This window comes from Phocoena sinus, chromosome 3 (genome assembly GCF_008692025.1).
Source record: "Phocoena sinus isolate mPhoSin1 chromosome 3, mPhoSin1.pri, whole genome shotgun sequence".
Classification (NCBI taxonomy): Eukaryota; Metazoa; Chordata; class Mammalia; order Artiodactyla; family Phocoenidae; genus Phocoena; species Phocoena sinus.
The window spans coordinates 113,668,206-113,695,973 of NC_045765.1; the positions used below are offsets into that span (position 1 = coordinate 113,668,206).

General features: G+C 39.7%; 2 protein-coding genes across 6 annotated transcripts in view; one reads left to right on the forward strand and one right to left on the reverse strand.

Moving 5' to 3' along the window:
- The window catches only part of POC5 (POC5 centriolar protein), a 34,409-nt gene extending 16,954 nt beyond the window's left edge, over positions 1-17,455 (forward strand). For 3 of the 5 annotated variants that reach the window (XM_032628749.1, XM_032628746.1, XM_032628747.1), the window contains exons 7-12: positions 34-138; positions 1,966-2,145; positions 3,592-3,745; positions 8,131-8,408; positions 13,480-13,656; positions 16,144-17,307. In XM_032628749.1, the coding sequence (XP_032484640.1) occupies positions 34-138; positions 1,966-2,145; positions 3,592-3,745; positions 8,131-8,408; positions 13,480-13,656; positions 16,144-16,287 (1,038 nt within the window). In that variant the 3' untranslated portion in view covers positions 16,288-17,307. Of the gene's footprint in view, positions 1-33; positions 139-1,965; positions 2,146-3,591; positions 3,746-8,130; positions 8,409-13,479; positions 13,657-16,143 lie in introns of all 5 variants that reach the window. The other 2 variants (XM_032628748.1, XM_032628751.1) reach the window with 2 other exon arrangements.
- Positions 17,456-21,250: 3,795 nt separating this feature from the next.
- Positions 21,251-27,768, reverse strand: part of ANKDD1B (ankyrin repeat and death domain containing 1B) — a 55,708-nt gene continuing 49,190 nt past the window's right edge. Inside the window, 3 exon segments of the mRNA XM_032626541.1 lie at positions 21,251-21,626; positions 21,629-21,705; positions 23,908-24,109. Coding sequence (XP_032482432.1) covers positions 21,309-21,626; positions 21,629-21,705; positions 23,908-24,109 — 597 coding nt within the window. The 3' untranslated portion in view covers positions 21,251-21,308.

Below are 27,768 nucleotides of genomic sequence, written 5' to 3' on the forward strand. Positions count from 1 at the left end.
TAAAAAAACCATTTTACTAATTGCTGTTTACAGGTGATTTCTAGCTTGTCTCATGCCATAGGCAAGCAAAAGGAAAGGATAGAGTTGATGAGAACATTCTTCCGCTGGCAAATCAGCCATGTCAAATCCAGACAGGACGTAAGTGTGAAAAAGAAAAGCTGACTGACACTTATTAGACTTCTGAACTCAGAAGCATTTAGAATCATGTATTAGAACTCTTGTTCAAGTCAAAGAAAGATTTTTTTAGTAAGTCAAAATGAATTAACAATTTAATGTTACTCTTGTTTTAAAGGAACTTGATTTTGGTATGGCTTGGGAAAAAATACTTCTTATATTTTATAGACTTATTGATATATCATTTTCTACTTCATAGTAGGTTAGTAAGAACTGTACCGAAATTACAGATGTCCTGGTGGTGGAATCCCCTTTAACAAATTTGACTTCAGATGTAATCACATGAATTTATCACCTTTAGCATATCATATGCTTCCTATATTATTTCTACTTCTAAAATACCTGAATATATCATCTTCATAAAGAGGCAATACTATATTTATACATTATAAAATTGCATGTTTGTTGCATAACTTGCCTTAATAAGAATTAAAGAAATCCATGTCCATAAGCTTTTTAAAAATTATCCTTAGTTTATATATAATTTAAACTTGAATATCTTTTAATTAAGTGAGCTGAATCAGCCGCATAGCACAGGGAGATCAGCTCGGTGCTTTGTGACCACCTAGAGGGTAGGGTGGGAGGGAGGGAGACGCAAGAGGGAGGAGATATGGGGATATATGTATATGTATAACTGATTCACTTTGTTATAAAGCAGAAACTAACACACCATTGTAAAGCAATTATACTCCAATAAAGATGTTAAAAAAAAAAAAGTGAGCTGAATCAGTATATCAGTATAAATATAAGCTGAGAATAGTAAGTTATTGTATCAGAAGTAGAAAAGTATGAAAGTATATATGTATCCCAGAAGAAGGCAGAATACAGAGACTCAAAGAGTGTAGGGGATGGAGATTTTATATATATATATATATATATATATATATATATAATTTTTTTATATATGATACCCATGTGAGTCATGGAGCAATCTTTGTGCATTTAGTTCCAAGAGATTAATATTTAAGGAAAAGGCTGTTACTGTCATGGAATAGGATTTCTCCTTTAAGAATACTTGTTAGTGCTTCTTTTTTAAAATTAATCCCAATAGATTAAATCTACATTAACCATATTTAAAAGAGCTATTTAAAACTGAGTCATATTTTGAAAGTTATTTATTGGGTGACATAATGAGAATATGTTCAACTGTTAGTTGAAATAGTTGAAGTTGCCATCAGTTTTTGAATAAAAAAATTTTTTAAGAAAATCAACAATTGGATATGCTCCTTCAAAAGAATTTAAATTCATTGATAAAAGAAGAATAGCATATGTTCCTACTAGGATCATTCTGGTACTAAATATGATGGTAAAGTATGTAAATTAAATTAATCTGCTTATGGTGGTGGCCACCAAGCTGTAGAGAAAGCAGGGCCATCTGGAGCCACAGTCACCACTCTTTCTGCCTTCCAGCTCCTAGCCCTGTTTTCAGCTAAAAGGTCATGCGAATTCATAACCAAGATGGCAAGGGGCAAGTTAACTCATTTTCTTTCGTTTGTTTTTTTGTTTTCCCCCTACCTTGATTAGTTGCATAAAGCAATGATGTAATGGATAAGAGCTTAGGCTCTGGAATGAGGCAAGGTTGGCTTTTCCCTTTCTGCCTGTGTGACCTAGGCAGGTTGCTTAACCTCTTTAAGCCTGTCCTCCCATCTGCACATGAGAAAAACACGATTACACAGTATTAAATGATAATACATGTACCCTGCTTCCCGCAGGCTTATGTTTTTTGTTACTACTGCCAGTATATTTTACCAGTCCACTGTGTTTTTGAGGTTGTATATTACTTTCGTTTAGGTTTATGAAAGTAAACTAGCTGACCAGTACTTCCAGAGAACTTTACTGAAGAAAGTCTGGAGAGGCTGGCGGGCCATAGTACAGAAGCAGTGGAAAGAAGTGGTGGAACGAGCTTGCCAAGCAAGAGCTGAGGAAGTCTGTGTCCAGATTTCCAATGACTATGAAGCCAAAGTTGCAGTGGTAAACTTTTTTTTTCACTTTTTTAATAAAAGTAAAAAAGATGGGTAGCATCACTCACTGTTAGTTTACAGTTAGGCAGAGTAACCCATTTCTCCAATTTCATTCAGTGCAGTGTGGGTTCAAATGAGACTACTGGGAACAAACAGTACTAGTCAGACTTACAGACTTACTTGTTCTTTTAAGTAGTTATAACTTTGACCTCCAAACCTGTGTTAAATCTCTTGCATGTACATTTCTCTTGGAAATGTAAATCAGCCACAGATCCTTACATCTCTAAGAAAGCATACTTTCTTAGGCTTCTTTTGGCCTTTATTTAGCCAGAAATAAAGACCAAAAACAAGTATTTATCCTGATGTTATTTTAAGTGTACTATGTTTTTATAATGTTGGTATAAAGTGGTTGTATATAAATTGAAGTTATTTAGACTTATAACAATAATATTAACATTGTTTCCATGGGAAAACGTTTGAGACCCAAAATGAAAATAAAACCATACTAAAGAATGCAGTAGGCCTCTTGAAATCAAATATTAAGAGGAAAAAACTTTTTTTCATCATTATAACACTTAATTCTTAAAGTTTTATTATGCAAATAATTTTCTGCAAATGAAAATGACATGCAAAAATGCAGTCCCTTTTTTATTTTTTTAAATTTATTTTAATTTTTTTTTAATTTTTGGCTGCTTTGGGTCTTCATTGTTGCACTGGGCTTTCTCTAGTTGCGGAGAGCAGGGGCTGCTCTTCGTTGCGGTGCGCAGACTTCTCATTGCAGTGGCTTCTCTTGTTGCAGAGTACAGGCTCTAAGCGCAAGGGCTTCAGTAGTTGTGGCGCATGGGCTTAGTTGGTCTGCAGCATGTGGGATCTTCCTGGACCAGGGCTCGAACCCATGCCCCTTGCATCGGCAGGTGGATTCTTAACCACTGCGCCACCAGGGAAGTCCCATGCAGTCCCTTTAGATTTGGTCTGTGGGAAAGTGTTGTACCTAATGGCACTTTGCACTTTAAATTCTATAGATAACATCTAGTTAAAAACAACTGTTACTGTTGCAGGCATTTAGTTATTTTTTTCTGAAGGGGTGAGGGCTGTTTGGGGCTCTTAATATATTTTGTCTAGTATCCTACATAAAAATTTTATGGTGAGAAATAACATCATTCTGTATAATTAGAACACATCAATCAGGATTGGGACTGGTGTAAAATTCCCTTTGTTTAAACCCTGACTTTATGGTTAGGAATGAAAATGGTTTGTTGATGGAGACAATAGAGGTTAGATGCATCTTTTAAAATAAACTGAGACACAGCAGAAGAGGTATGTGGTAAAGTGATTTTAGTATTTCACACAAAAATAACTTCACAGTATAAGTCTCTTTTTTTTTTTTTAAACAATAGATATTCTTCCTTGTGTCTCAATTTTTTTCTCTTCTTTTTAAAAATTTTCCTGATTTTAGTTATCTGGAGCTTTGGAAAATGCAAAAGCTGAGATCCAAAGGATGCAGCATGAAAAAGAGCACTTTGAAGATTCCATGAAGAAAGCTTTCATGAGGGGTGTATGTGCATTAAATCTTGAAGCCATGACTATATTTCAAAGCAGAGGTGATACAGGTTAGTATTTTAAGATTCTCTGCCTACTTTCAAAAAGGATTTGAGGAGATTTCAGTGATTGGTGTGGTCTGCAGTACTGATTTTCTGCAGTACCTATGTCTTATCCAGGCACTGCTATTTTTAATATCATGGTGTTATATTCAGTTTTAAATCTGCCATGAAAATTCTCTCAGTCATGGTTACTTACAGTATCTTATATCTGATCAAGTAAACTGTTAACTCAAGTATTTAGGCTCAATGTTATAATACTGCTTTGAATGTATAACATTATTTTAAGGCTCTTTTAACTATAATGGTAATGCCTTTAAGTATAAAATTTCATTTCTGTTTTTTTCTAAGTAGCCAAATTCCTTAGACTGTTTTCATTATTAAATATTTCTTGTCTATTCATGGTTTCCCATTTTTTAAAAATTGCTTGTCTTCCAGTGCAAGAGAGTCCTCAACTAAAACTCATTTTCAACAAGTATACATATAGGCCTATCTATAGAAGTTGAGTAAAATAATTCTATGTCAGGAAAGGTCCATGTATTGGCTAGGATCTGAGTGGCTTTTGTCATCCACATGGCTTAGAACAGCTTTGCCACCAATTTACAAGGAGGCCTATTTTCCTCACTGGGTTTTAGTTTTCTTCTCTGAACAAAGAAGATAATATAAATCTTCCTTACCTGCTTCATAGAGGGTTCTTGTGAGAATGCAGTGAAATATAACTGAAAGCACTTTAAAAGACAAAAAATACTTTAACATGTAAGAGGATATTCATGATATAATTATTGCAGTCTTAAGTCAGCCTCCAAAGTTTCATGTACACATTGAACATTTTTGCAGTATTTCCTCATATTAAATCCTGTTTGAAACTCAGTTTATTTATTGAGACAATTTCATTTTGTACCATCATTAAGATGATTTCAGTCCTGTGAATAACTTGTCTGTGCTTGTTATGCCCTCATTTTAAAGCCTCAGTAAACGGTTTTTATTTCAATTGTGCACGCTATAGATGGTAGTGAGTTAAGGCAAATCGTTTTCTTTCTGAAACAGTCATGGTATGTGGCCCACATGCAAGTTAGAAACTTAGAATCATAGAATCTTGAAGCTGAATGGTTTATCTTGCTAATACCCAAATGAGTACTTGATTTCTCTAGTAAATCGTCTTTTAATTGAGTATTAATGCTAAAAACAAACTTACCGTCCCCAATGATTGGATAGTCTGCTTTCAGTTGTCATTGTTAGCAAGTTGTATATATTAAATTGAAGAATTTAATTATCTACTTGTAACAGATACTGGGTTTCACAAGTACAGTGAGAAATTATAATCATTAGAACTTGCTACATTCAATTGCAAGAAATCTATTTCTCGTAACCTACTTAAGAAGGTTACGAATTTACTTAGGACAGAGTGTCTTACCACCTTAATAAATTTACCGTCTTAAATTTTAAATTCAAATACAGCTATGTCTCTTACAGGCAAATATCCATAACAGGACTTTGAGAAAATGTATTCTGATAATTATACAACATGATTTATTTTGCTCCTGTTTTTTTTAAGTCTACTATCATCTGCAGCTAATGCCAGATTCTGAGATCCCAGCTGTTTTCAGTGGCCTTGTGCTTTGTTTCGTTTTGTTTAATTTTGGCTGTGCCGTGCAGCATGTGGGATCTTAGTTCCCCGACCAGGGATCGAACCTGCACCCCCTGCATTGGAAGCACGGAGTCTTAACCACTGGACTGCCAGGGAAGTCCTCTTGTGCTTTGTTTACCATAACAATGGGTAGTAAAGATAAACAGGACTAGTAAGACACATGTTAGCAGTACACACTAGTGTTGATGGAGCTACCAAAGGCAAGAGTTCAGTGTAATGTAATGCTGGATTTGCTCTGTGATATCTGTCTTGTGGCATTTTAATAACAGCTATTAAAATAAAATTTTAAAAATTCTCACAAGAGGAACTTCCCTGGTGGCGCAGTGGTTAGGAATCCACCTGCCAATGCAGGGGACACAGGTTTGAGCCCTGGTCCGGGAAGATCCCACATGCTGCAGGGCAACTAAGCCCGTGTACAACAACTACTGAGCCTGCGCTCTAGAGCCTGCAAACCACAACTACTGAGCCCGCATGCCACAATTACTGAAGCCCGCGCACCTAGAGCCCATGCTGTGCAACAAGAGAAGCCACTGCAATGAGAACCCCGCGAACCGCAACGAAGAGTAGCCCCTGCTCACCACAACTAGAGAAAGCCCGTGCACAGCAACGAAGACCCAAGGCGGCCAAAAATAAATTTAAAAAATAAATAAATTTATTTAAAAATAAATTCTCACAAGGAAAAAAAAAATTACTTCTGGCCCCCTTAAAGCAATTTTTTTTTTTTTTGTGGTACGCGGGCCTCTCACTGTTGTGGCCTCTCCCGTTGTGGAGCACAGGCTCCGGACGCTCAGGCTCAGCGGCCATGGCTCATGGGCCCAGCCGCTCCACGGCATGTGGGATCTTCCCGGACTGGGGCACGAACCCGTGTCCCCTGCATCGGCAGGCAGACTCTCAACCACTGCGCCACCAGGGAAGCCAAAGCAATTGTTTTTTATAATGCAGATTTTAATAATACAGTGTTTCTAATGTACTGCTCTACTTGTTAGAGCAAAATAAATATGTATTTTTATCTCTTCTGATTCTCTGCTAGCCATAATCTGCAGTGCATCTCATGTTGTACAATATCCTAATAAATCTTATAGCTTAGATAAAAGTTTCTATGAGGTAGACAAAATATGTCAATACAAATGGCCTTTAAAGGGATACCTGCCACTTTTTAAAGTAGTTTTAGGAACAGTAGAAAAATGCTTTCCAACTGAAAAACATACCCAGTTAAAGTGAGAATAATTACTATACTGGTTCCACATAAGTCTGCCACCCACCTAAAAAAAGAGACAATCAGTCACTTTCTATGAAAAACATGTTAAAACTCAGTGTGTGTGTTTTGTTTTCAAAGCAAAAGCAGTATATGTTGAATTCATCTTTCATCAAATTATTTCAAAGGGCCTATGCATTGTAATCCTCATTAAACTTTGTTAATGAAGTAACTATTGCTCTATTTTATGTAAAGATAGTCTAAGACAAGAACTTATACAGAAGTCCAAATTTCTGGATGGAACTTATACAGAAGTCCAAATTTCTGGATGGAACTTATACAGAAGTCCAAATTTCTGGAATTTCTGGAATGAGGACAACATGGAAAACCTTTTCAGCATAGGGCTACATAATGCCCTCTATTCATATATTCTGAAACATCTCAGTGACTGAATATTGAAATCCTCACCCTGATGTTTGGCACCAGGAAGATATAGTCTTTTTTTTTTAATTTTATTTATTTTTGGCTATGTTGGGTCTTCGTTGATGCACACGGGCTTTCTCTAGTTGCGGTGTGCGGGCTTCTTATTGCGGTGACTTCTCTTGTCGCGGAGCACAGGCTCTGGGTGTGTGGGCTTCAGTAATTGTGGCGCACGGGCTCTGTAGTTGTGGCTCACAGGCTTAGTTGCTCCGTGGCATATGGGATCTTCCCGGACCAGGGATCGAACCCGTGTCCCCTGCATTGGCAGGTGGATTCTTAACCACTGTGCCACCAGGGAAGCCCCGAAGATATAGTCTTAAGTGGAAATTTTAACCAAATTCTAATGCTGGGGGGTGGAAATCTAGAATAGGACTCTTTATCCTGGCTTCTGGAAGCTGACATTATTTGTTCCTTTGATCTAAGATTAAGGTTCGGTTTTGAGAGAAGGTTTCTATATATGTGTCACTAAAATCAGTTAAATGTGCAAATATGCTCTTAATTCATGACATATAATCTACCTGCAAGAACTCATTTCTTTTACAGTATCAAAAGTAAAGATTTTAGTGTTACTTATTGACTTATTATTGCTTGCCGAAAAACTCAAGAATTAAAAATACATTGGTTTTGTTAGGCTAAGAGCAATAGATGGTAAATGAAGAGGGTATGGTGATATCAGAAAACTATTCTAAAGATCTAAATACCAGGCCATTTATCAGGATAGTTGTATTAAATAATGCAAAGAACATAAATCTTTAGGCACAATGTGACCATATTATAATAGTGGTTGTAAGGTCCCAGCTGAGTACATAATTTATTTTTTTACATAAGAGCAAATCATTCATTAGCTTTCACATGTTGAAGGAACTGGTCTGAAGTCTTTAGTGGTTAATGCTGACATTAACCAGTTAACACTGACAAACTGCATTAACCGAACAGTGTTAACCTATCTAGTATATGACACATTTCTACATTTCTGCTGGACCACATTTTGGAGATTATGTATTTTCACTGTTGGGAATATAAACGTAATCTTAACTTGGAAGAGTGTTAATGGAATTAATTTGTGATTTATAGGGACAGACTTCACAAATAATAAAAGGGAAGAGTATGGTCCTGGTGTTCAAGGAAAAGAACATTCTTCTCATTTGGATCCTTCAGCTCCTCCGTTGCCCTCAGCAGTGCCGCCATCCCCACCAGCGGCAGCCCTGGGAGCCACCTGCACTGCTGCCTTTCCCTCTGCTGCTTCCATCACTCCTGCCGGGGCTGCTTCCACTTCCTCTGTTCACCTTCCTGTTTCTGCCCCTCACGGCGCTGCATCGACAGCTACAGCTTCCTCTACACAGGAAGAAATGGTCAGTACAGTTAACTCAGGTGCCTATGTTGGGAAAAAGGTTCCAAACTTGTTTGTATATTGGATATTTTGAACTCAGAACATATTTTCCCATGGAGAAAAGAGTCTATATGGTCTTTAGGCCAATCCACAGAAAACATTTAATACACAAGGTAGCTAAAACATGAATTTGTAATGAAAATAATACCTGAAACTTCTATTACAATAGTGATAATTAAACAAAAATGAACTTATTAATTTTAAAGGAAATCAGTGGGTACTTTCAAGGGCTTAGGAGGCTAATGGCTTTTTTGTATATTCTTATTTAACTACAGCTTCCCTTTTCCTGGATGCAGACATATTAACACTACTCTGTAGTGACTCCATCTTGGTTAGGTTTTAAGTTTTCATTTATAATTGGAATGAAGATAGGAATTGTTTTTCCTAAAGTCACTAGCTGCTAATAGAGGAGTCCATAGAGGGGGAAGAGTACTGAATGAGGATGGCGTATTTGTGGGAGAATTTACCTGAAGTTAAATTAATCAAGCTATTAATATGCATACTGTGGTTCTGACTTCTCGGCCTCCTGTCGTTAAACCTGTATTCTTCAGTGTCTCTCAAGTGAAGGGCACAGGGATACAGGCCAAGCTTATCAGACTCACCTCTGCACGGCTTTTTTTTAAAAAAACCCTATGCCCTTAGAGAAATGCAAATCAAAACTATAATGAGATACCATCTCACACCGGTCAGAATGGCCATCATCAAAAAATCTAGAAACAATAAATGCTGGAGAGGGTGTGGAGAAAAGGGAACACTCTTGCACTGCTAGTGGGAATGTGAATTGGTACAGCCACTATGGAGACCAGTATGGAGGTTCCTTTAAAAACTACAAATAGAACTACCATATGACCCAGCAATCCCACTACTGGGCATATACCCTGAGAAAACCATAATTCAAAAAGAGTCATGTACCAAAATGTTCATTGCAGCTCTATTTACAATAGCCAGGACATGGAAACAACCTAAGTGTCCATCATCGGATGAATGGATAAAGAAGATGTGGCACATATGTACAATGGAATATTACTCAGCCATAAAAAGTAACGAAATTGAGCTATTTGTAGTGAGGTAGATGGACCTAGAGTCTGTCATACAGAGTGAAGTAAGAAAGAGAAAGACAAATACCGTATGCTAATACATATATATGGAATCTAAGAAAAAAAAAAGGTCATGAAGAGCCTAGGGGCAAGACGGGAATAAAGACACAGACCTACTACAGCATGGACTTGAGGATATGGGGAGGGGGAAGGGTAAGCTGTGACAAAGTGAGGGAGTGGCATGGACATATATACACTACCAAACGTAAAATAGGTAACTAGTGGGAAGCAGCCGCATAGCACAGGGAGATCAGCTCGGTGGTTTGTGACCACCTAGAGGGGTGGGATAGGGAGGGAGACACAAGAGGGAAGAGATATGGGAACATATGTATATGTATAACTGATTCACTTTGTTATAAAGCAGAAACTAAAAAAAATAAAAATTTTCCATATAATAAACATTATGTTTAAAAAACAAAAACCCTATGCCCTTCTTCCCTACTCTGGCTTGGATCTGGCACAAAGGCATGTACAGTTCTATAAAGGTGCTGGGATGATTCAGATTTGCTTGTCTCCCTCTCCTCCCTGACCCTAACCACTTACATGAGAGGAAGGAAGATGGCAGAGTAGGTTTTAGGTCTTAATTAAGATTTACAGGGACTTCCCTGGAGGTCCAGTGGTTAAGAATCCGCCTTCCAATGCAGGGGACATGGGTTCGATCCCTGGTCAGGGAACTAAGATACCACATGCCATGGGGCAGTTAAGCCTGCACGCCACAACTGCTGAGCCCACACGCCTCAACTAGAGAGAAGCCTACGTGCCTCAATGAAGATCCCATGTGCCGCAACTAAGACCCAATGCGGCCAAAAAAAAAAAAGAGTTACACAGGCCATTAGAAGGTGCTGTAGAGCTAGGCAGCTCTCTGCAGCCAAGGGACGCATGAGTCAGCCAGACAGTTGGTCATCTGAAGTATTCCAGCCTTTTGCTTTCCTTTTTTTTTTTAATTTAGTTTTGTCTGCGTTGGGTCTTAGTTGCTGCGCACGGGCTTTCTCTAGTTGTGGTGAGCAGGGGCTACTCTTCATTGCGGTGTGCGGGCTTCTCATTGTGGTGGCTTCTCTTGTTGCGGAGCATGGGCTCTAGGCGCGCGGGCTTCAGTAGTTGTGGCATGTGGGCTCAGTAGTTGTGGCGCACAGGCTTAGTTGCTCCACGGCATGTGGGATCTTCCCGGACCAGGGCTCGAACCCATGTCCCCTGCATTGGCAGACGGATTCTTAACCACTGCACCACCAGGGAAGTCCCTTGAATTTCTGCCTTTTGGAAGCTACTAACTTTGGGGAAAAATATGTTGAGATCTGCTATTTTGCATTTCTTAAATATGACTTAAGAGAAATTTGAATGTGTGGGGGAGTTTTGATTTAGAAATAAGACACTAAAATTCAACCCTGACATGCGTTCAAGCTGTGTTTATTTTTCATGATTACACATTTTGAAGTGTGATCCTATACTGATGATCTCATTTAAATAAACACAGTGAGTATTTATATAAATTTCTGGTTTGTCATTCATGCTGCATATCTAGATAACACATAGAGCTAGATTTTTCAAAATTCCCTTCTTAAAATATGACTACACCATTTGTACATCTGGGTTTATATCTGAATCTGAACATGCATAACGAGAACCAAATGAATGAGTGTACTTACCACCCTTTTTATTTTTTGAAACAATTTGGTCACCTAATTTTGAAGTCTTTGAAACCTGAAAAACACAATATTATATAGACAGCCCTTCTTCTTCCCCCACCCGTCCAGCTACATCCTGCTCCTTCAAAACAGACACCCATTCAATTTCATTCACATAAGTACAGCATTTAGGGTTAGAGAGAAAGGAGAATCACAAGTAAATCAATCTGTAAGTGCCATGCTAGTTTTCTTCCTTTCTTATTTAATTAAAATACTCAGATTTACCTCAAATATGTCTGTTTGTTTTTAAAAAGAACCATATTGACAAAAGCAAAAACAAATACATTACTTGGATTACTTACCTTACATGAAACCATTATTGTTAGGAACAGGAAAAGAGAGATTTGTGATCCAGCCCTGGCTATCTTTCTCTTCATTTGAATCACAGAGGATTCCTATGAACATTCAAAACTTTTTCTAGTCTTCTTCAGTAATTTCCAGTACCTAAAAGGTGTGTGTAGAAAGTAAACTGCAGAGAATCAGGAGACAAATAACTGGAGAAGGGAGGATTACCATTCTAGTGAAAGAATATTTTCATCTGTGAAATTATTTCTTTTCTGCAGACATCATCAGTATATTAAATATCAGAATTTCATGGTGGAAAATATTTTCAAAAAACATGTGCTCGCTTCGGCAGCACATTTACTGAAAAAAAATATATATTAGGCAGTTATACAAGCAAATGTACTATTGCAGTTCACAAAGTTGAACAACAGATGGCACTTTACTTTTTCTAACTCCATTTGAAATAATCGAGGGGTTTTAATTGGATTTTTAAGCTGAATCAGTAAAGTTTCTCTTCTAACTTTGCTCTTCATCTGAACACAAAGTGAAAGGCTAGCATTAGTCAGTTGGGCCTGCTCTCCCTGTTTCATACATGAGGAAATTGAGGCTTAGGGAGAGTAACTTGCCAGTGGACACAATTACTAATGCAATTGTAATTCAGACTTTGACAGTCTGGCTTCAGAGCCCTGTACTCAACCAATAATCTGCATTGTTTCCATGTCAGATATTAAGATACAAATATTGGGGCTTTTTAAATATGTCATTTCCCTTTTTCTTATTCCTTTTGATTTTTGCCCCACTAATGTAATTAGTTGATCATGAAAAAAAAAAAATGAGTACATGTATTACTCCTGACGTAAATGTAATCTTTCTGGTGTATTGTCCAGTGGTAAGCAACAAAAACTGTAAAACCTGACATTACCTTTTGATATAATCATCTCGCTTTTTGCAATACATTCTACAAATAACTCTCAAAGGAAAAGGAAAATCCAGGAATTCCTTGGTGGTCCAGTGGTTAGGGCTCTGTGCTTTCACTGCTGAGGGCCGGGTTCCACCCCTGGTCGGGGAAGTAAGATCCCACAAGCCGCGTGGTACAGCCAAAAAAAAAAAAAAGAAAGAAAAATCCTTTTTTTTTTTTTTTTAATTACAAAAGTTTGCTATATATAATAGGAAAAGAACTGGGACAGTTAAACTGCAGTTTGTTGATATAAAAACCTCTCATTAAAAATGATAGCTTGTCTCATGTATAAAATAAATAAGAGCCTGCTGTATAAAAATAAAATTCAAAAAAAAATGATAGCTTGTCTCTATTCATGAAAAAAAGTATATTAACAATGCCATAAGAAAAAGGGAGGACACAAAAGCATATGAGTAATGATGATTTATCCATAAGGGTCAGAAGTTCATAAAACAGATTAGCGGTTCAAGAATTAGGGATTGTTTGGGAAGGGAGATGGGTATGACTCTAAAGAAAGGACAGCACGAGGGAGAGCTTTGTGGTGATGGAATAGTTCTGTATCTTGATTGCAGTGATAGTTACAGGAATCTACACATGTGATAAAGTGACATAGATCTATATCCAGGCATCATTCCAACATCAGCTTCCTGGTTTTGACATTGTAATTACATAAGATGTAATCATTGCAGGAAACTGGGTGAAGAATACACAGGACCTCTCTATGCTCTCTTTGCAACTTCCTATGAATCTATAATTATTTCAGAATAAAGTTTTAGAAGTTCCTAAAATCCTATAAAATAGTTGGTATACCAAGGTTAAAGGGGTGTTTGGGGTGCTTGGTTTTATGTTCTGCTTTTTGCCTTCTTGTTTAAAAATTTTCCCCATGTTAGAGTTGGTTGCATATACAATTATTTTAAGTGCCTGTGTATTTTCTCTATAAGTTATAGAAGCAAAAGTACCATAAATTTTGCCATGGATTTTCTACCAACTGAATATTTTTTTGTTTTTTAGTATGGGCCCAGGGTTGTGACATCAGCACAACAGAAAGCTGGAAGAACAATCACAGCCCGGATCACAGGGAAATGTGATTTTGCTTCAAAAAATAGAATCAGTAGCAGTTTAGCTATAATGGGAGTTTCTCCTCCCATGAGCTCCGTCGTTGTGGAAAAACATCATCCGGTCACAGTGGTGAGTCTGCATTTGATAACTTCTTGTCAAAAAATCTTTTTCCTGAGAATTGATAGACTAATAAACACTTAAATGACATGTTGGGGAGAAGAGCAAAATCCATGATGACTGGTACTTATTCTACCTTTACTATTACAGTCTTTATATACTTATAATTATCACACCTGCTTTAAATCTACCTTTCCTATTTTAGGAAATTAATTTCAGAAACATTGTTTCTTCTCCATAGTATAAAAATTATCAAATACAATTAATCCAGTGTATTGATGGCCAAAAGGGTAAAGTATATAAATGATTTCTCATTAATTTAAAAAAATGACAAAAACTGTTTACTCATTAAGTGCTGTCCATGTAGCAGATTTTTTACTCTTAAGAAATGCCTACTTTTATGGTTTTTAAGTTTTCTCCTTTTTTTTATTTTTTGAAGTCTTATTTTCAAATATAATTGTCAACGTATTTCTAATTTGGAAAAAAATTAGGTTGCAATAAATTCATGTGATATAAAGTACATGGAATTTAAGCCAAAAAAAAAAAAACCCTGAGTTAGTGCCTCAGTTTCGCTACTTACTGCCTTTGTGATCGTATACAAATCAAGTAAATATTTGAGCCTCCATTTTTTCACGTGTAAAACGGGAGCAATAAGAGTACTTAGCTCCTGGAGTTATTGTCAGGATTCAGGATTAAATAAGATAACATGAAAATTAAATGAGTTGTATAAAGGCACTTTGTAAATTGTAAAGCCATAAGCAAATTTAACTTAATAAAAGTTACTAGAGGGCGTCCCTGGTGGCGCAGTGGTTGAGAGTCCGCCTGCCGATGCAGGGGACATGGGTTCGTGCCCCTGTCCGGGAAGATCCCACATGCCGTGGAGTGGCTGGGCCCGTGAGCCATGGCCGCTGAGCCTGTGCGTCCGGAGCCTGTGCTCCGCAACGGGAGAGGCCACGACAGTGAGAGGCCCGCGTACCGCAAAAACAACAAAAAAGTTACTAGAGAAGGATACATGGGATATCTCTGTGTTATTTCTTACAATCGCATATGAATCAACAATTGTCTCAAAAAGTTTAATTTCTAAAAGTTACAAGAACACATCCCTAAAGAGAAACGATTGATTTTAAAGAAGAATGTCCTCTATATAAATTCTGAATGTTAAGCAACATTCCTGTCTGCTTAATATGTCAAAAAGATAAAAGGAATGATTTTAAATCCTTTTCCTTCTGAACACTAGATTGTTACTAGATGATTAAGTCAAAAGAAGCTGGATTGATTGTTAAAATTTAGCTTCAGGTAAAGTGTGACCACAGTGAAGTGGCAGACTGAGATGGAGATACCAAGTCCAAACTGAACACATCGAGGGTAGAGGATCACCTTAGCCCTCATAGGTTGGACAGCCTCTGGAAGTCCTTAGATGACTTCTCCCCGTATTTTTGAAAATGTGAGATTAGGTATCAAAGATGAGAAGAAATGAACTCATTTCTATTTTTATCAGCACATATGATGTTTATAAAGGGATAGGGGGAGAGAGACTGTCCGTTCATAAGGCAAGGAAGATATAAAGACAGCACATGTGTTTATTTTTAATTCAGACAACCTGTTTTTTTTTTGTACTGATTGGAATGATATTTTACAGAAGAAAAACCAAGGAACTAAAGACTTACAACCCGTTTCTGATATTTATCTCTCAAACTGCCCTTCGTTTATTTAGTATGTTCAGTTACTCTTCAGTAATTGGGCACGAATTCAATAGCCATAAACTGCTTCCATTGTTACCTACTTTGGATTGTGTAACAGGCACAGTGGCAGTCCTCTGTGCTATTTTTATTTTTCATTTTATCCCAGGATCCTAAGAACTACAACTACTAGAAACAGTTATTACTAATAAACCATTCATCAGATTTCTGACACTTGAGCTCCATCTGCTGGGTAACTGCTTGCTCCTAGTGCTACTTCATCCTGTGCCATGTTTTGTAGATCATGATGCCAGTGGTACCATGAATCTGTTTCTACAGGTTCTCTTGCCCATCATCCCTAAGGAGAAATAGCTCTTTTGTCAGGGTCAGATTAGGTGGTTAGCAACTAAAATTTTATCTTAGTTGCAAGAATCTCTCCTATTTGTAATGGTTATCCAGTTATTTACGTACAAAGAAACATTTATATAAAACACTCTAAGAAAAGAGGTTATTTCTCCTTTTCTTTAAAGAGAAAATCTTATTAAAGCAGAATCTGACATGAGGATCTTTGTTTCAAGAGATTTCATTCATTTTTTTTTAAGCAAAAGCTGTATTGTAGAGCTTTTGAAATACACAGTGAATGTTTTGATATAATATATATAATTTTACTTCAAGTATTTTAAAGATGACTTTTCTAAGTGGAAGACCCTAATAGGAATCTACATGTACTAATGTTTGTTGGGTTAAGTTATAGATAATGAAATGATATTTAGTATGTATAATTTTATGGAATTGTTGAAGCATATTTTTGCCTTTTCAGCAAACCATTCCGCAAGCTACTGCAGCAAAATATCCCCGGACCATTCACTCTGAAAGTAGTACCTCAGCTTCCAGATCTCTCGGAACCAGATCATCTCACACCCAGTCTCTCACAAGCATTCAGTCCATAAAAGTGGTTGACTAAAATGAATATGTTCCTAGTGAGGTTGTTGAATTCTTCTCGCTTTACTAAGAATTAGAAATTTTTAGTTTTTAAAATTTCATATTCTTAGAACATCACGGACACATCATGTTAATTTCCTCAAAATTACAAGAGACTTTTTCAAGCTGTACCATCCTTTGTAACTATATGTAGGATTATTTTAATGTGAGTTTTTATTTAAGCAATTAAGTAAAACTTTTAAATTAAAAAAGAAGCTAGCCTTAATTTTTTAATAGGTTCAACCTGTGACCGATTATATCGTCAAAGTATATAAATCCTGTTTTTGCAGTGTTATTTCCAAAAGGCTAAATCATTTGCAATGTTACCACGTAAACTTTGAGAGAGAACTTTACTAAAAAAATTATTTAAACTAATAGAAACTAAGGTATTTTTATTTGAAAATTAATTAAAAAAATAAAAGCCCAGAGTAATATCTTATCACAAAGTTTTTTTTGTGACTTTAATATATTAGTCCTCATTTTTCTGGGGCTCTAACAATTAAAAATAGGGGGGGGAATAGCAATACCTATGAATAGTTTTTAATGTTAAAAGGGAAGAAATATTTTACTAGCACAATAACAGAGTTACAGAAACATCAGAAAGAAATTTCCTATTGGGACTTCCCTGGCGGTCCAGTGGTGGCTCTAGAAGCCACCACAATGAGAAGCCCACACACCACAACGAAGAGAACAGCCCTTGCTCGCCGCAACTATAGAGAGCCCGTGCACAGCAACAAAGACCCAATGCAGCCAAAAATAAATAAATAAAATAAATTTAAATCACAGATCAATAGGTTTTTTAAAAAAAAAAGATTATTGTAAGCATCTTTTAAAGCTTTATCTAAACTCTAGAAATTGTATATTGTCTACAGCACCAAGTAATTAGTGTTAGCCTAATTCAACTTAACTTCTTCCAATGCAGGGGGTGTGGGTTCTATCCCTGGTTGGGAAGCTAAGATCCCACATGCCTCGTGGCCAAAAAACCAAAACAGGGGCTTCGCTGGTGGCGCAGTGGTTGGGAGTCTGCCTGCCGATGCAGGGGACACGGGTTCGTGCCCCGGTCCGGGAGGATCCCACATGCCGCGGAGTGGCTGGGCCCGTGAGCCATGGCCGCTGAGACTGCGCGTAACAGTGAAGGGCCCACGTACCGCAAAAAAAAAAAAAAAAAAAAAAAAACCAAAACAGAAGCAATATTGTAACAAATTCAATAAAGAAAGACCTTAAGAATGGTTCACATCAAAAAAAATCTTTAAAAAAAAATAAATTTCCTGTTAGAATGATCCTATTTCAAATGTTCTTTCTTACCTTTTTGAAAGTCTATAGCATTGAAACTTTTTTTGCTCTGAACATCCAAACATTGTCCTGTGATGGTACAGCCCTGGACAATTCAGCAATTCAGGCCTTCCAGGCCTGGCAGAGACTTTTCAATGCCTGGCCAATAGGAAGAAACCATCTGGGCAAACAGATTTAGGAGAACAAGACCAGGCTTCTAATGCTTTTATTGCTGGCTGGCTGGGTTATCTAGGGCCAGACACTTAAATTAATCTCAGGGTCCTCATCTGTGAAATAATGAGATCTACCTACCCTACCTATTTTCCAAAGTACTTATGGCTCACATAAAAATGAGTGGATTCTGAGGAACTCGTGAACAGCCTCAGTTTCCATATCTTTAACAGAAGTGGATGGTTTCAGCCTCTTTCAGTCTGAACATGACCTAGCCCTGTGCTCTAACTTTACTATTGGAAATAGTTTTTCTTATTGCCTCATGTTGTAATAGGACATGAGAGAATAAATGTGAGACTGGCAAATATCCCATTTTCTAAAGGATACACCAAGGCTTTTTTGAACTATAAAAGTATCTGGCTGTGTCTTAAAGAGTATTAGATCCTTCTTATGCAGTGCTTCTTTTGGATTGTGGCCAGCTACCACTGGTGGCAAACAGCTCTTCTTGGGTTTCAATAGGCACAAATCAACAGCACTTCATCATCCTGCTGCCCGTACCACGGGCATGCTCCTCCCCAGAGCTTCCCTGTCCACTCAGAGAGTCGAGATACTGGCAGGCTCCACTCATATGCAGCCTGGAATTAACATCCCATTGGGGTAAACAGATCAATTCTTACTTTCTCCCCATATGAATTGTCCTGAGATGCATTAGTCCATTCTTGAGGTCAAATAACCAGTTGTTCCTGATACCAAGTGTTGGCCAATTTGGTAAATCACGCTGGTCTTGGCTCTCCCTTCCCCATCTCACTTCCTTTTTCCTTCACGCCTGCTTCCTTGGATCTACACTCCTGAAAAAAGCAGTTGCTCATAAACTTTGGTCTTGGGCTCTGCTTTTTAAGGAACTTACATGACAACAGGGAATGGTTTTCAGTAAGCAGCTTCCCTGGTGGCGCAGTGGTTAAGAGTCCACCTGCCAATGCAGGGGACACGGGTTCAAGCCCTGGTGTGGGAAGATCCCACATGCCACGGAGCAACTAAGCCTGTGCGCCACAACTACTGAGCCTGGGCTCTAGAAGCCACCACAATGAGAAGCGTGCACACCACAACGAAGAGAACAGCCCCCGCTCACCGCAACTAGAGAAAGCCCATGCATAGCAACGAAGACCCAATGCAGCCAAAAATAAATAAATAAAATAAATTTAAATCACAGATCAATAGGTTTTTTTAAAAAAAAAAAGAATACTGTAAGCATCTTTTAAAGCTTTATCTAAACTCTAGAAATTGTATATTGTCTATAGCACCAAGTAATTAGTGTTAGCCTAATTCAACTTAAATTCAACAATTAAAACACTTAAACAGTAAGAGTATGTATTCATATTTGTTTATTATTGCATAAAGATGTTACCCAGATTTTGAAGCAAGGTCAGTGGAAACTGGCCATACTGAAGAACAGGTGGGGACAATGCTTTTCACTAAATACCTTTCTAAAAACTTTTTATAATCATGTGAACATATTACCTGTTTTAAAATTAAGCTTACCATTTACAATCAGCATGAGATGAAGATGCAGAGCTATAAATTCATGATGTAATAAATGGACTGAAATTGCTCGTGATTTTATTTCTGGGCTTATAGACTTAGAGTCAGAATTTGATAATGGAGAGCCTTAAATTATAATGAACAGGTGCACATAAGCTGATAGAAATTGATACTTGATTTCATATTTCAGAACTTTCTCAGATTACAAAAATAATGTGTGGTTAATATTTTAAAAAAATATTGGAAAGTACCAAAGTACAAAGATAATGAAAATCACCTGTAATTACATCACCAAGAGATTAAAAAACATTGGTGCATACACCTCTGGTCTTTTCTTAAGTGATATATTACACATAGGTGTTATTTAAAGCCAACAGTAACTGAATTTCCAAAGCAAGTTTCTCTTATGAAACAGAAATAACGGTTAATGATTTAAATACTATGGATATGAGGTTAGGCATTTCATAGACATTCTCCCTTCATCATCACCTCAATATTATAGAAGAGATAGACCTCTTTCCCCCATCCTACAGAGAAGGAAACTAAAGATCTGAGAACTTGAATGTTAGCATGCCCAAAGGCTCACAGTTAATAAATGGCAAAACCATGATTCAAAACCATGTCTGTCTATTCTTAAAACCCTGGGTTTTTTCATTTACCATAATGTTCCCACCATCATAATTTTTTAAAACATGATATACAAAATCCTAGGTTATTCTATCACTAGATATGTTATCACATATTATGTTGCATCAAATGACAGAAATGGGAAAAATCATATACAACCTGCCTTAAGCAAAACCAAAAAAAATTGACTTTTCAGTGGTTGGAAAGTGTAATACCATTTTTTCACCCGTTAGAGAATCCTGTCACTGCCATCTTCACGGTTGAAAAGAAAATCAATACTACTGCTGGAAGAACTGTACACCATTTGAAGAACTGAATTTAAGAGGGCTGAATACTGAATGGAAAATCATTTAAGTACAATTTCTTTAGGCATTTATGAAACTGCACATTTCTTGGGCCTTGAGTCAGTTTCACTTTTAAATTGACCAATCTTTTCTGGAAAAAATGATAAGATTAATAGCTAATATTTATTAAGCACTTGGCTACATGTCAGTCACTATTAATCCCACAACAGCCCTTTGACACAGACACTTTTCTAGTTAAAAACTGAGAATGCCGGCAGAGTGAGTTCTGTACAGAACTTGCTCAAAATCATAGCCTATTATTTGTTGGAGTTCAGCTATAAGCTCACACAGTCTCGCTCCGGAGTACATGCCCTCACCCACTGCAGTGGGCTGCCTCTCAGTCTTCCCTGGGAGTTCTTGTGGACACTCTTTCATAGAAGTGAGTAAGTTCAAAATTGAGGGAACAAACCCAGAGATAGGAGGATAATGTCATGGAAGGTAGGCATAATCCATGCACACTATTCCTCATACCTACCACTGCTTGAAACTGAATATCGGATCTGTGATGTGATGTGCATTTATGTTCTCAGTTTCAGGTAAAACTGCACCAGCGAAAATAATGGTGATAAGTTTTCAAAGCATCTTCCCTGACAGTATGGTCTTTGGCAGAGTGATTTTTAGCAGTAATCCCAGCTGGCAAAATAATTGCCTGTCTGCTCTTTTCTCTCAGCGTAGAAGTAACTTTTTCAAACGTACTAACTCGCAGAGTTCCCAAGAGGAAGAGGCATGTTGAGCAAGACAGTTCTTAGCTGTAGAGCACTGTCCTGTAAGATGGTTCAGCACTCCTTCTGCCCTCCTCCCACCCACACCCCTCCCACACATGCACACACACAAAAGTACTCCTGCACTTTTCAAATGCCCAGCAGGGGAATGACACTGAGAGCCACCAGGCTAACAACGGGACCAGTGCTGATTAAGTCACCAAAGGAGAAGCTGTATGTTCTGACACCAAGCTGGGACTGCTGTGGCTCAGGGAAGTACTTGTGCCGACCGTCCCCTACCATTTTAAGAGAGCGGGAGTTCCTATCTGTTGAAAACCGTAACTCACCAACTAGTTCTGTAACTCACGAGCTAGTTCTGAAAACGGCAACTCACCAGCGGGAGTTCCTGTTGAAAACTGTAACTCACCCGCGCACACCAGCTCTTCGTACAGGTGCTTGACCGGCGTGGCCTGTGTCACCAGGGCCCCGTGGCCGCGTTCACGGAAGCTCTCCTCTCCCGTGGCAAGCACGAAGGGCAGATGCTGACAACTCCTTACTGTGAACTCAGTTCCAACACAAGTTCCATGTGACTGTGGGTGCATGTTCATTCCTCCTCTGGCAGCTGTGAGATAAGAAGCCCAGTGGATGAAAGCCCTTCCAGTCGCCTCACCGGTACTTCTAGGGGGACCAGAGTTTGGAGTCTCTCAGCACTTGCCACGCACCTGATGTGCTTAACACAGACGAAAGCTGAGGATGAGAGAGGGGAGGGACAATCTTAAAGAGATGTGGAGCTTTTCTTCAACGTTCAGGTGGCACTGCTAGAGGCTAGCACTTCTCAAACTTAAGATGCACAATTCACCTGAGGGTCTTGTTAGAGTGAAGGTGCTGGTTCAGTCAGTCTGGGGTGAGGATCTGCAGGTGAGTAAGCTCCCAGGTCCTGCTGCTGCTGCTGCCTGTGAACCACACCCTAAGCAGCCAGCATGCACCCACCTGCTGGTCCAGCTTCCAGGAAACTCCTCTGGTAGAAGTCTGCAACCCCCGGCCAGGCCAGGGCTCTTCACTGGGCAGATCTCACTAGACGCCTAACCCCTGAGAGGTGTTCGGGGAAGTGCTGGGATATGGAGATGGGAACCGTGGTCACTTGCGGCTGGAGGTCACAGTTACAAACCCGTGCCAGGTTCCTAGCTCTGCCAGATGCCGAAATGAGGAGGGTCTGAGCTCTGGGGAGGAAATCCGCTGCACAGACTGTTAGAGGGGCAGGCGTTTCAGGGAGAACAAACTATATGCATGAAGAATGTACTCCTAGGGACTTCCCTCGTGGTCCAGTGGTTAAGACTCTGCGCTCCCAGTGCAGGGGGCCTAGGTTCGACCCCTGGTCAGGGAACTAGATCCCACAAGCTGCAACTAAAGAGCCCACATGCCACAACTAAATAGCCTGCACTTGGACACAGAGATCCCGCATGCAGCAACAAAGGCCCGGCACAGCCGAATAAATAAATAAATAAAAATTTAAAAAGTGCTCCTAGGTGAATCCAGTTCCTTTCCTAAATCTTGCCGCTGCCAGACTAATTTTTCTTAAATACCATCATCAACGTGTCATTCCTTTGCTCAAAAGCCCACCAACTCCATTGTGCCAGTAGCATAACCCAGGGTTACAATGTAATTGGATTGTGAATGTTACTATTATCATGCCAACTAGATTATCAGTTCCATTAAACATGCACCATGGCTTACAGAGCTGATGTATGCTTCCTCTGGCACAGCTAAACGCACTCTAGGCACTCGGTAATGTGTGAATGAAACACATCAAAACTCCCCTTATCCTGATGGCAAGTACTCTGAAAGCACACTACATTTCCAAATCAACTTTTTAGGTCAAGAGAAATTTCCAGGAGGCAACTCCATTTTCCTAAAGACTTCACAGAACACTATGTGCCCAATTAGCAACAAGGAGAAATCTTAACAATACAAAAGAAATCTTTTTAGAAACTGTAGTCAATATTCAACATTTTCAATGCATTATCTTCCATTTTTTCACGTGAAAATGTATCCTTAGAATTAGCAATAAAAGCGTCATAATTTACTTGTGTGCCGATGTGCCCATGGGCTGTGGTTCTGCTATCCCCAATCCCCAGCAATCAATAATGCGATCACCCCCTGCGCATGGGACTCGTTCACATCTCATGACAGCCATGTAAGGACAGTGCTCTGAATAAAAAGGTTTGCCAAGAAAAGTCTTTGCTTCTTTGTTTTTAAAGCTAATTAGTTGATAATGCAAACAAGCTTTCTGTATTTCCTAGGTTTGGGTCAAATCATAAAAAAGCAAAGCTAAGGACTCCGACCTCACTAATTCTGATATCTGGAGTCTGGCTGAAATGATTCCATGGCTTGGAATCCTCTAACCAAGAGAGCCATGGGTCTCTATCCCACACACATCTCTCATGGGACACCTGGTCTCACCAAGGCCATGACCTACAAGAACCCCTTGCCCCAGGCCTGGTTTAAGGGATTCCTTCCTGGTGTGGAAGCCCTAAACAGTTAGCCTGTTGTTAGGGAATGAATCCATTTACCCCAGGATGATCTCAAGGAACTCCAGAAATCAGGTGGCTTCCCAGTGACAAGCCAACTGTTAAATCCTTGCTTCCTTCGTGCCCAATTCAGTTGGGAACCTTAACTTCCTTCTAGGCTAAATGCCACCTCTTCAGTATGGCTCGATAAAAGTAATCATCCCTTACAAACTTCAATCTACTGTAGATTCCCATGAGTACCAGCAGTCTGCAAGGTTCCCAATCACCTCTGTGGTCCTCAGCTAACTGTCCCCACTCCTGGGCCCCTGCAGTCTGTTGCTTATCAAGAGCACCGGACACCCACTTGGAAGATGGGCACCAGTAAGGATGGCTCTTCCTAATACCGAATGCCTCCTGCCCACATCTCCTGGGCCATGCTGACCTGACCACTGCTCCTCGATGGCTCTGATCCGGGCGTCTGTAAAGTTCCACAAACGGGCTAGCCTCTGCCACTCGTTGGTCTTCAGCTGATGGTAAGCCAGGTGCCAGAGGAGTCTGCGAATGTGCCTGGTCTCCTGACTGTGATCTTGCTTGAACGTCAGAGTAAAGCTGGTTGATGGGTCCGTGATGTTCTCACCATGCTCCTAGATTGAAGGTAATTGTATCAGATGAATTCAGACATTTTCTGATGATTGCCTTATTTCAGAGTACATACGTATATATTTTTTCAGATGTAACCCACAGAGTAGTAACTGAGACTATGTTTTCAATATTAACCATAACTGGATCATTTTTTTGCCATCCAAGATAGCGACAAATGTCTGAAATAGAAAGCTGGAGCCTGGAGTTCCCTGGTGGTGCAGTGGTTAAGAATCCACCTGCCAATGCAGGGGACACGGGTTCGAGCCCTGGTCTGGGAAGATCCCACACGCCGCGGAACAAATAAGCCCGTGGGCCACAACTACTGAGCCTACGCTCTAGAGCCCATGAGCCACAACTATTGAGCCCACGTGCCTAGAGCTTGTGCTCCGCAACAAGAGAAGCCACCACGATGAGAAGCCCGTGCACCACAACAAAGAGTAGCCCCTGCTCGCCTCAACTAGAGAAAGCCCCTGCACAGCAATGAAGATCCAATGCAGCCAATAAATAGATTAATTAATCAAAAAAAAAAAAAGCTGGAGTCTGTCTGACACAGGAAATGTGAGGGATTTTGCCATGCTGTATCGCATGCCTCTATCCCAGCCTGCTTACCACCCCAAAAGAAAACAGAGGGGGTACGCTGACTACAGAAATGTCACAAAAACAAATGTATCTTTAAAGGCGTTACTTTCAACCATATCCCTTTTTCTTCCTTGGGGTGTTTGATTTTCTCACATCAAAGTTTCAGTGGGGCCCAGATTGGATATATTCTTGATAAGACCCCACAGCTGGTCCCTCCATTCATCCTGCTCTCTGGTGACTGGGAGGAAAGCAAATGAGCATCCTGACTCTGGGGGCCGAGGGGTGGAGGACACAAGGCTCCGTTATCATTTTGTATTACAGCCCTGCAGCCAGGCTCAGCCCAGTAGCACCGAGCCTGGATTGATTCTTGCTTTCTGATGTGTCAAAGATTCCTTTTGTCCCTTTTTAAGAATTCACAAAAAAACCCCACAAAAAACAAAAAAGAATCCACCAGAGTCCTATAGAATCCAACCAAAACAACTGGAGAAAATCTCAAAGTGAAAGCAGGGGTCATGGTTTCCTATGGCTGCCCCTGTCATATACATGCCAGCAGGGCTCCAGACAAGCCTTCCTCTGGAGAGTGGGAATAAGGGACACACAGGACACAGAGCCCACCAAGAGGTTTGGGACTTCCTATCTATTCTCCTTTCCTCTTTCACATATAGTGAATTTTGTCTATATGTAAAATTTGTCTTTATCATTCATTTAAATAAAAGTGAGTCAGTGAAAGATACTCTGAACAGCCATACAGGAGTCAATGCTGGGGCAGGAAGTGGACTAAAGGGATATGGGGACCTGGTTTTTGAACCCTATGAGAAGAACGTGGTGAGGCTGGTTCCCCAGCCACCAGCATGGACCAGCCTGCACCCTCACAGCATCAGTGACCTCCTCTGGAAGGCCTACAGACTCCTGGGAAACTTGGCCAAGGAGAACAGCAAGACCGTTCTCTGATATCTGGACTTTGTGAACAGAAGTTGGAATAGGAATGGGAGGAGTTAATTTCCCATAATTTTTTCAGGGTCTTTTTTTTTAACACTTTTTTTTTAAATTAATTAATTTATTTTTTGGCTGCGTTGGGTCTTCGTTGCTGTGCACGAGCTTTCTCTAGTTGCGACGAGCGGGGGCTACTCTTTGTTGCGGAGCACAGGCTGCAGGCACACGGGCTTCAGTAGTTGTGGCACACGGGCTCAGTAGTTGTGGCTCACGGGCTCTAGAGCACAGGCTCAGTAGTTGTGGCACATGGGCTTAGCTGCTCCACGACATGTGGGATCTTCCCGGGCCAGGGCTCGAACCCGTGTCCCCTGCAGTGGCAGGCAGATTCTTAACCACTGCACCACCAGGGATGTCCCTTTCAGGGTCTTCTTCACCCCAGCCTTGCTCTACTCCCACAGTGCCTGGCTCCCAGGAAATCCTAAAAGAGGTAAGGCTGAGGGTGGGAGATCCAGAAACTTAGGAGCTGTGGGCACTGCCCTTTTTCCTTTTCTCCTCGTTCCATCTCCTGAAAATGTTAAATCCAAGAAGATCAAAACCCCAAGCACCACCAATTAAAGGGAAGACTACAAAATGCCTCTGCTTTCAACTCCGCATTACTGCATTTTTATTTCTTTGAGAAACATGCCTGCTTTGTGCGTTCCAGGATTGGGCTGGGCAGTCCTTCAGGCTTCCACAGAAAGGGCCAGGGATTTGGAAAGCCCAGGTCTTTTTCAACAGTCAGTGGAAGCATTAATAACTTGTCTGCAAAGCACTGAACTATTTGCAGGAATAACAAGCCAGAACTGGAGGAAATTGAAATAGCATAAGCCACGATTTTAGGAAGCCCCCATCTACCTCTGAACCATTGAATTTATTTTTTTAATATAAATTTACTTATTTTGTTATTCATTTATCTGTTTATTTATTTATTTTGGCTGCCTTGGGTCTTTTGTTACTGTGCGCCGGCTTTCTCTAGTTGTGTCGAGCAGGGGCTACTCTTCGTTGCGGTGCGTGGGCTTCTCATTGCAGTGGCTTCTCTTGTTGCGGAGCATGGGCTCTAGGCACGTGGGCTTCAGTAGTTGTGGCTCGCTGGCTCTAGAGCACAGGCTCAGTAGTTGTGGTGCACGGGCTTAGTTGTTCCACAGCATGTGGGATCTTCCCGGACCAGGGCTGGAACCCGTGTCCCCTGCATTGGCGGATTCTTTACCACTGCGCTACCAAGGAAGCAAGCCCTGAACCACTGAATTTAATGATAGATGATTAGGTGGTTAGGTAAATGGGTAAATGGATATGAGAGAGGAAATTCCAATCATCTTTTTAATCTTTTCATTAGGAACCATTTTATATTAGGCCAAGATTTAAACTTGTTTAATAACAAAGGGAATTTTAAATAATAAATAACAATAAATATATTTGGTTAAAAAATTTTTTTAAGGCTCTATATGCAAAAAACAAGTCTTCTTCCCACTCCAGACCTCAGGGTCCCAGTTGTCACCAGGGTTAACAAGTCTTAGCATTTCTGGGGGTCTACTTCAGCTATATGTATGCATTATTTATGATTTTCAAAGTTCATCCAACTCTCACACCTTAAGACTTGTTAGGAAAGAGGGCTTATTCATCTGGTGGAAAAAATAATTTATTCTCATCTAGGAAAAAGAATCTAAAAATGCTAAGAGGAATTAAAAATAGAACCAATGAATATTCCTATTTTTAAAGAAAATGTGGAAACAAAGACGGAACTTGGGAAAGTCATCCTCAATAAAATACAGTGATGATCTAAGAAAACGAGAATGAGGCTAGGACAAAGAGGAAGAGGAAAAAGAAGAGAGACTAGAAATCAGAGGAGGAAGGAGAGCGATTAAACAGAATTCTAATTGTCAAATGTTATTTTGTTTTGTTTTGTCCTACAGGCAAATAAGAAAAGTCGGGGGAGGATAGTGTGGCCTTTAAACTGATCCCCATATACCAGGACTACTGAGCCAATTAGACAGTACTGCGGGGGCTTCCCTGGTGGCGCAGTGGTTGAGAGTCCGCCTGCTGATGCAGGGGACACGGGTTCGTGCCCCGGTCCAGGAAGATCCCACATGCCGCGGAGCGGCTGGGCCCGTGA